This window comes from Crocodylus porosus, unplaced genomic scaffold (assembly GCF_001723895.1).
Source record: "Crocodylus porosus isolate Cpor-Errol unplaced genomic scaffold, CroPor_comp1, whole genome shotgun sequence".
Classification (NCBI taxonomy): domain Eukaryota; kingdom Metazoa; phylum Chordata; order Crocodylia; family Crocodylidae; genus Crocodylus; species Crocodylus porosus.
Window position 1 is genome coordinate 252,470,698 of NW_017728886.1, and position 9,326 is coordinate 252,480,023.

The 9,326-nt window shown below is 42.8% G+C and overlaps 1 protein-coding gene across 1 annotated transcript in view; it reads left to right on the forward strand.

Annotated features, from left to right (window-relative positions):
* Nucleotides 1-8,962, forward strand: part of FER1L6 (fer-1 like family member 6) — a 104,788-nt gene extending 95,826 nt beyond the window's left edge. The window contains exons 39-41 of the mRNA XM_019546559.1: nucleotides 269-432; nucleotides 5,302-5,402; nucleotides 7,090-8,962. Coding sequence (XP_019402104.1) covers nucleotides 269-432; nucleotides 5,302-5,402; nucleotides 7,090-7,273 — 449 coding nt within the window. The 3' untranslated portion in view covers nucleotides 7,274-8,962. The remainder of the gene's footprint in view (nucleotides 1-268; nucleotides 433-5,301; nucleotides 5,403-7,089) is intronic.
* Nucleotides 8,963-9,326: the final 364 nt, after the last annotated feature.

A 9,326-nucleotide genomic window follows, 5' to 3' on the forward strand; every position in this document is an offset into this window, starting at 1 on the left:
GAGGTAGTTTTGGGGGATTTGTCAAGCCAGGTCTAGATAGCATCTGATCACTGTATTTAAATATAAGCCATGTGTTTGAACAATTATGTACTCAGATAGGGGCTATACAAGCAGATGATCAATGGTGCAAAGATAGTTTCAGACTAGACTGGTTTACTATCCTGTTCAAGCTTCAGGAGAGGTGCTGTCCTTGTCTTCGTTGAAAGTGGTTGATTATCTTTACATCTGGTTTGTCTCTGCATGATGCTGTGGGTTTTTTTCCCCCCAGGCTCCCTCGAAATGAACCTGAACGGATTTCCTCGGGCAGCCAAGTCAGCCAAGAGCTGTGACTTAAGCATGGCAACAGCAACAAGTGAAGAAAACACAATCTCCATATTTCAGCAGAAGCGTGTCAGAGGCTGGTGGCCTTTCATCAAAGCTGGGGAGCTCACGGTAAGCAGAGCCCTTTTGATTTAGAAGGATGATCTAAGGTTGTGGAGCTTTGTTTCGTGTACAGACACTCTGGTGAGAGGTGCCTCACAAATATGAAACAAAGATGCTGGGCAACTGAAGAGCAACATTATGCCGTATGTTGTACATCCACAGGGCTGCTCTAATTCACACTGATTAGAACGGTTTTCTGGGCATGCTGCCCTGGGTCATCTGAGTACACTCTTTTATGGCTTTGCCCGCTCCTGTCTCTCACATGCCAGAGCTGCAGTGGAAAGATAGTGTGGAGTGAAGCAGATGCATCAAGCTAACTTTAAGTCGTCTCAGGATTCCCCTGCCCTGGGGGAATTGCCATCTGTGTCATCCAGGTCACATTAAGCCCCACTTTATCTTGTGATTTAAGCAGGCCAAGAGTCTGGTTCTTAGGGTTTGTCTTCATGACGCAATACAGTGTCATGGGGAGAGACCTGAGGCAGCTTTCGAACAAGGTAGCACAAGTATCAGAAGCAGTCTAGCTTCATTAGTACAGTGCTCAACCTCAGCTGAGTAGCGATTTTATTAAGCATTACTTAAGAGTCTACTCTTACTTTTGCGAGAGATGTATTACAGAATACCTCCTAACAGGAGCATACAAAACATGCTTTACATTTTTCAGCATGTTTTAAGCCCAGTATTTCCCTGATGCAGTGGCACAATGAGATTGTACGCAATTGCAAGGGGAAATGACAAACTTCCTGAAGCATCAAAAGGCTGTTAAACCCATTACATTTCAGGAGTCCCCAGAAGGATATAACTATAACTCCAGGGTGTGCAAATCTATAGGGCACGTTATGCATGCTAAACGAGCTTATTGCCAAATTTCATTTATGGTGAGGGCTTCAGCAGGGCAAAAATGTTTTCAAATGAGCTGAGATCATATGTCCCAGGTATCCATCTACCTTTGTGTTTCCTACTGCTGGCTTCCACTGTTATATTGCTTAACACTAATAGCCATAGTGAAGTCTCCAGTGGGTTTCAGGAAGTCTCTGGACATTCTCCCTTTTCCATTAGAAAAAGTGGTATATCCCTGGAAATTTGCAAGAGCAGGCGAGACAGCCACTTAGCAGGGATGGCTTAGTCAGGGATGATCCTGCCTTCAGCAGAGAATTGGACTAGATCAGGCGGTCGCAGGGAGGTGGGGGTCCACCGCTGAGTGCACAAGGCCCCCCCCCCCACGGTCCTGTGGGACACTCCATCCATCCCACCATCTCAGCATTCACGAGCCGCGCCTGGTACCTTGAGGTACATAAAAAAAACATATAAAGCTGTGTCTATGGCCAAATCGCTGATTCTCTGAATCAGAATCGATTCTTCAGATTCAGATTCAGCCAAATTGAATTGGGACAGCGATCCAAATCAGCAAATCGAATCACTAACCTGTAAATTGGGTTTAATCCAAACTGAATACTGCCCTCTTTGCACACACCTAGCAAGTAGCTGGTAAAAATAACCGTGCGCCATGCGTATGGTGCAGTACGGGTGCACGGTTACTGCACTGTGCTTTAGTACTTCCAAAAGGCACAGTAATAATGTCACTGTAGAACTGTGTGTAGATGTGCCTATAGACTAAATCAGATGTATAGGATGAGCTTTCATAAACAGTGGAAAGAGGCTGTCCTTGAGAAAACAGATAGACAGGAATGCTCTCGTTTGCTCAGTAGATCCGTCTCCCAAGGATGCTTTTATGGCTTCAGGATCTCTGTTGATTGGATTTACTGTGAAGGCTGTCAAGAGACGTGCTTAATTCAGTGAACAGATGAGGGTCATATCTACAATAGCTTGGAGACAGCTTTACTTGCTCTGTAGCTGTGACTTCAGTGATTTATTTTCCTTTAACTCTATTGCCACCCAGTAAACTAAATTGCCTGTGGAGCCTATGGCAGGCCAGGCAATACTAATAATTTGTGTAGTGTCTTGTCATTCATGTGGAAGCTGGACATTTAAATAATATACTCATTCTTTTGAAAACAAAGTATTTCCAACTTAGCAACATAGAAGAAAAGCAGCCAAAGAATTAATCCATCACAGTTTGTGTCCAACCTCTCCAATCTGACCTATGCACTCTTTTTATTCTTACTATTACCAGGTTCGCCATAAAAGCTTTAAAGTTTTTCGTTTGGCCTAGTTAAGTTCACAGTGGAGATAATGAGGAGCATATAAACACCTAGATGGATACATCTTGATAAGGAATAATTCTGTGTCATTAATATCTTGCAAGGATTTTAATGCCTGGTGTATTAATATTAATAATTTATTACTTTGCTGTTAGACTGGACTTGGTACACTGAGTAATGCAGTTGATATAGTCTACTGGCATGTATCTGGCATGTTTTTTACCAGTCAGGTCTTGCTTATTTCATAGATCTTTATGTATTTACATAGCTCATTAAAGGGAACGAAAATAACAACAACAACCAACTATTCATTTACCTTATTATGATATGTTGTGGACCTGCCTGTATTTAAGCTTAAATTCTACCCTGAATTATAATCCTTGAAAACAAATATACTACAGAGATGTGTAAAACATATGGAATTTGTCAGCATAATGATTAAGACATAAAGCCATATGCTTCAGGGTGGGAAATTCTGACTTTTCAATGATGACCATAAATTGAATTATAAAACGTAAGCTGTGAACTCAGATGGTATGGTAAATTATACTTGTTAGAAGCAACACGGAAAATTTAAAAACCTGATTCAGTGTGGAAATAGCTATTTTCCTGACAATACCCAGGATAATACCTGTCCAAACTCAGACTGACCTGGCTGAGCAGTTTCCAGGTATATACCAACATTGATGATGCAGCTTACTTTGTGCAAAGCATTTTGATTTCTTCAGATGGAGCCTGCTAAGTGTGAAGTATTATTATTATCAGAGCTCTGTTAACAAGCTGAAAGGTGCTTGGAAGTACCTTGAGTTATTTTGTACAGTGTTATTTTCAACCAGATCCATGGAGAGCTTATCTCAAGTTTTATTTGCATGCAAGTGAAATAAAGAGATAAAAGACTATCAGGGAAGAGCTCCGGAAGAACTGCATAGTAGATCAGTCTGGAAGATGATGAAAGGTTTACATATTGACTATAGACTTGGGATGATGCGTTGCTTAAACAAGAAATAGTTGAAAGCTTAGCAGCCATATGACCAATTAACATGCAAAAGTCAATTCCATTTTGAACAGCAAACAGCTGGTTTGGACTTTAACAGCACCTGAGATGCAATGGAAAGACTTTCCATTAAAGATCCAGATGCTTTGTGTCAGGCACCAGATAAGCAATAGCTGTAATATAGCACTTTAGCCCAGCTGGTACACACAATTATTAAAAGATTTGTTTTTGTAGCGATCTTCCAGGCCTGACTGCCATGTTAGAATCTGCTACTCCCATGACTAAAATTACAGTTGTTACCAAAAAGCACATGAATACTTCAAGTAGTGTCATTTTACTAGACAATCCCAACCCCTTGATCTTTCCTCTGCATTAACGTTTTATGACTGAGCTCTCCAATTTTAGGTCTATTGTGATTACTAAGAACGAGAAAATGAGAATCAAAGTGCTACTCAAGTGTTAAAATTGTAATAGTTTCATAGAAAAGTAAGCTGGAAGGGACCTCAAGAGATCATCTAGTCCAACTCGGGATCCAACTTACAACTGTGGTCTTATGGACCATTTCTTGAAACTGGAAGGATCTTTAATGAATAAGAGATATCCAGTTGTCATTGTCTGGGTCAGGCTCCCCCTTCTAGACACACAGGCTGATGTGTTTGGGCCACATACACTGGACTGCTCTACTTTCAACATTTTCTTTCTGGGAGCAGACTCCAGGCACTTCCTCTGGCTCTGACCTTCTAGGCACACTCCTAGGATGACGTTTCCCATTTTGGCAACCCTTTCTGAGAGCCAAGAGTTTGCCCAATTTCTTAATCTTCACCCAATTTCTTAAGCACAGAGACCAGTGCCCCTTGCCAATATGCTTAAGTTGTATAAGCACAACCTTTCCCAGAATCCCAGCTTTGCCAGCACTTCATTATACAGTTCACCACTTCGAGGACATGGGCTAGGTGCAATAAACAAGCACAAGCTTTGCAAAAGAGATTTCTACCTCAGCTACTCTGTGCTTTAGAAAGCACAAGAGATACAGACAGATTTAGGTAAAAACAATGAACTACTCAGAAGCCTTTCCCTGCCCAAGTCTCCTCACCATTTTGGAGTGTTCTTTGGGATTTGGTCCTATCCTCCCTCCTGCAGCCCATGAACTACTCCAGACTGAGGTGTCTCTCCCTCTCCCTCCTGTGGCCAGCTTCCTTCAGCCTAAGCTAGTCCCTTTGTTCCTCCACAGACCTGCCCCAAGCTTCTTTTGGATCTACCCAGCCTACGTGTGGGTAAATAAGGGCTGTACCAGTGCTGTTTGGCTCCTTCTCTTTGGATTTGCCTCCTTCACACCTTAGACCTTGGCACAGAAGTTGAAAGAACCTGTTTTGTGTAGGGTGCAGTTATTTCTTTCTTCTGCCCCAGGCCAGATCTTCTGAGGTCCTGAGTGTCTTTAAGGACCAATCTAAACTCATGGACCAGTGCCACCCCTTGCCCCTTAGCACAAGCAGTGTAAGGCAGAAAAAGGTGGCCCTAAAACATGAAGATGGTTAACAGATCATACAACCAAACTGGACTCCTAAACGGTAAGAGGGGGATTCCCCACAATCCTCACAATGTGATTCAATCAACGGATTGAAAACTCTTCTTATCTCTTTCGGGGGAATAGCTCACATATGCTAATTGGTCAATAGTTGGTCACTGGTTAATAACCCCGGATTAAATATGTAATCAATATTCTAGGGCAAGGTGGAAGCAGAGTTCCACTTAGTCACTGAAGAGGAAGCTAAGAAGAACCCTGTTGGGAAAGCTCGGAAGGAGCCTGAACCTCTGGAGAAACCCAAGTGAGTAGGGACATGTTCACTAAATGAGCTGGGAGCAGGCTGTGAATATGTTGTGTTGGACTGAGGTTGTGGTTCAATCGATGCTGCTATGTGTGATAATAGTTTTTAGTCAGGTTCATATTAATTATAGATTTCACCCTTGATACCAAAACAATGATCACTGAAGCATTTAGGGTTTCTAACCCTCTAGCAGGCTGGTATTGAATTGTGGTACATACCATGTTCTCAAGGTGCCCATGAGTTACTTACAGGCCCTTAGCAGCCTTTTTCTTAAATACCACTGTTCATGATGTAGCCTTTTAATTTTATTCCCCCGATTGTAGCATCTGCACAAGCATGTGACATACTTGGTAACATAATAATCAGCTAAAAATCTCCAAGCACCCAATTCTGCCACCTTTCATTATGCTGAAGAGCTTTTTACTCTGGGAATAGCCCCATTATACACAGCTGACAGGCTCTGGTCCAATTCAGTTAGAGAGGCACAGAGCCTTTTGGGGCATTTTAAACTGTACGCATGATGCACAATGCATTAAAAAACCTTTTGCAAAGATTTCCTCATGCTATGAGGAGCTGGCTGCTGTACACCATCCCTTTGGCTTCAAATTCTTATTCTCCTTGGATCAGCCAGTACTGCTGGATCATTTGAAGAAGGTCAGAGCCGTGATCCTGCCTCTTCTGACTGGTTTAGCAGAGGCAGAGGCAGGACAAAGCATCCTTGCACTCAGGACATTTGGGGATGGAAAATGTTGTTGTCCTGTGTATAGGGGAAAAGTTTCTAATGCTCTTTCCTTCCTTTTGAATTCATGCAAAGAACCATCACAACCTGAGCCTTGAAGGTTGTTTCTCAATGATCTGTGGTCAAGACTGCATTTAAAACTGCATTTGTGTGGGTGGCATAATCCCAGCACTATGCCTGAACTGATTCCCAAATGTTGCATGTACTTGAACAATTATAACCCGGGAAGCAGATTGGTTTTAATGGCATTGGCTATGTGTTAAAACTCTGATCCTGTTCCACTGAAGCTAACAGGAATTTCTCTAAGCTTTGGATCAGACCTTGTGGAACCCCAGTTTCCCATTTAAAATTTGCTGTGGGTTACCACATCAATTAGGATCGTACATCTTGTCTTAATTTGCATAGCTATGAATGGTGAAGAACATGTTTCACTCTACGCAGTGGTGTATGGCGTGTATGGCTTTGTTAGTTGGTGGTTGACAGTATGTTGAGTGATCCAGAGAATACTCTGAAGTTTACTGGATATTAGGAACAATTAATGCCGTGGGGGCCAACCTTTTTGGCAGGTGTCCCACAAATGAGCCCCAAACCCTCCCAGAGTGCCACTAAGGTCCCCTTCCTCTGCCCAATCTGCTGCTCTGCTTTCTGCTTCCTGCCCTGTGCTCCCCACCCAATCTGTTTCGTTGCTTTCTGCTTCCTGCCCTATCTGCTGCTGTGTTCATGTCCTCTCCCCAATTTCCTGCATGATGCACATACAGGCGGCCCGTGGCACTTCTGGCATATATGCCACAAGTTGGCCACCCCAAATTAATGTGTTCCCAGGGGTTAAATGGTCTTGTTTTGGAAAGGGATATTTTTTACATGGCATTAATTTTATTACATAACAAAGTTTGGAAACAGTTGGATTTGTCCTTACCAAGGTTTTGTTTTTCTTTTCCTTTCATTCAGCCGACCTGACACATCCTTCTCCTGGTTTGTAAATCCTTTCAAGTGCTTGTATCATCTCATCTGGCGAAACTACAAGAAGTATATCATTATTGGGCTCATTCTGCTTATTCTGATCATCTTCCTGGTGCTTTTCATCTACACGCTGCCTGGTGCAATCAGTCGCAGGATTGTCGTGGGAACTTAGGCGATTACATCTCCCGTTGTAACTAATCACATGCAAGTACTGCAATTGAAACTAAAAACCTGGCCTCAGAATGAATGAGGCTGAAACACATTTTGCTCCCTGTAAAGATAAGATGCAGCCGTTCACTTTAGCCCTTGGAACTAACTTGCAGCGTTCTAACATTCTTCTCATTCCTAACCAACCCTAATGTACATTATCATTAAGGCATTGCCATCGTTTCATTGACCATGAAAGCTCCAATTCTGTGCCCAAGATTAAATATGAAAATGCATTCTTGAATATGATGCGAGGATTTATTGTAACAAGTCTCTACATTATCAAGCATCAAGAGAGAAATATTTGTCCGCATGAAAACAAGAAAAGTTGCCTTGTTTGGTCTTTGCACCATTTTATAACTGATTATTTTAGAGTATTTTATGGCTTTTATGGTAATGTAAATGATTTTTTAAAAGAGAAATTGTTAGTGAAAAAAATCAAAGGCTGAGTTCTCTCATTCAGGGCAGAAATCTAAAAGAGAATTACGAATTTAAAAGAAAATGATTATGCTGCAAAGGCACAGACTATCGCATGCATATAAATAACAGAAGGGAGAGAGAAGGAATGAGAAGTAGACAAAGAAGGCAAGAGCAGTTTTTATCTGCAGTTTGAAAACTGCTGGAAAGCTCATGGAGTGGAGATACAGCACATTGCTAGGTGAACTGCAGGAGTGTGGGAAGGGGAAAAGGGCAGGATGTAGGCAGGTACAAGTCACAGAGCAGTTAAAAGGCAAAGGGTGAAAACCTGGTCCCATTTTAGTCAGTGGCAAAACTTTCATCCTGGTCCAAACTACAGAGTGCTCCATCGCCTGTGTCAGGCTAGGTCAGACTAGAACAGAGGTGCTCAATCCCTGGTCCATGGCCATATCTAACCCACATCTGGGCTACCAGGCTCACCATAGCTTTGAAAATTCAGTAGCGGGGGAATGGTAGCAGCTAATTACTGCTCCTCTGCTGCCCAACTTCCAGACCTGGAGAGAGCCCTGCAAGTTGGATGGTGTTGGCCCTGCATGCCCCATGTAGCATGCAGGGCTGATTGGGACAACACAGGGCCAATCAGGGCAGCACAGAGCCCCCCACTGCGCAGGGTAGAGGTGGGGCAGAACCTAATCCAGGCCTGTGGACTGACTCCACGTCACTCATCCAGCCTGCAGGGCCAAAAGGTTGAGCACCACTGGACTAGATGATATAAAGTTTCCTCCTAAACCTTAAACTCTATGAATAGGATTCTTTTAACAGTCATACAATTTCCATTGGGCTGATATCTGGTTAACTATATAATAGACCTGGCTTTCAAGACCTTTGCACTCCCCGAGACAATGTATTTATGCCAAGAGAGTTTCAGAGCATACGCCTTGTTGAAGTTGTATGGGCACAGAATAAGGTGATGCTGCAAGGTGCTGACTGTCGTCAACATCAAGTGACCCGAGTCAGGGCTGAGGACATTCCACACCTCGCTAGACCAGTGCTTCCTCACATACACTACAGGCTTGCACACGTTTGTGATGCACTTCTAACTCAGCTGCTTTATTCCCTTGTGTACATAGTTTTGTGTTACCCTGATGTGCAAATTCTGTTTCTTCCAGTAAACTTTGCTATGTCCAGGATCAATGATTTAATAATGCTGATATTGTTAAGACTAAATAAAATTATTTTAATAAAAATGCTCATAACACAGTAATTTCTGCCATGTTATAACAATCATAAAGACAACATTCCTGATCCTCCAAATATAACCTTCTGTTTCAGAATTATAGTTTCATAGTTTCACAGTTAGTAGGCCTGGAAGGGACCCGAGCAGATCATCAAGTCCGACCCCCTGCCATGGCAGGAAAGAGTACCGGGGTCAAACAACCCCAGCAAGGTGATTGTCTAGCCTTGTCTTAAAGACCCCCAGGGTAGGAGCCAGCACCACTTTGCTTGGAAGTTGGTTCCAGATCCTAGCTGCCTTGACAGTGAAGTAGCGCCTCCTGATATCTAACCTAAACCTGCCCTCTGCCAGCTTGTGACCGTTATTC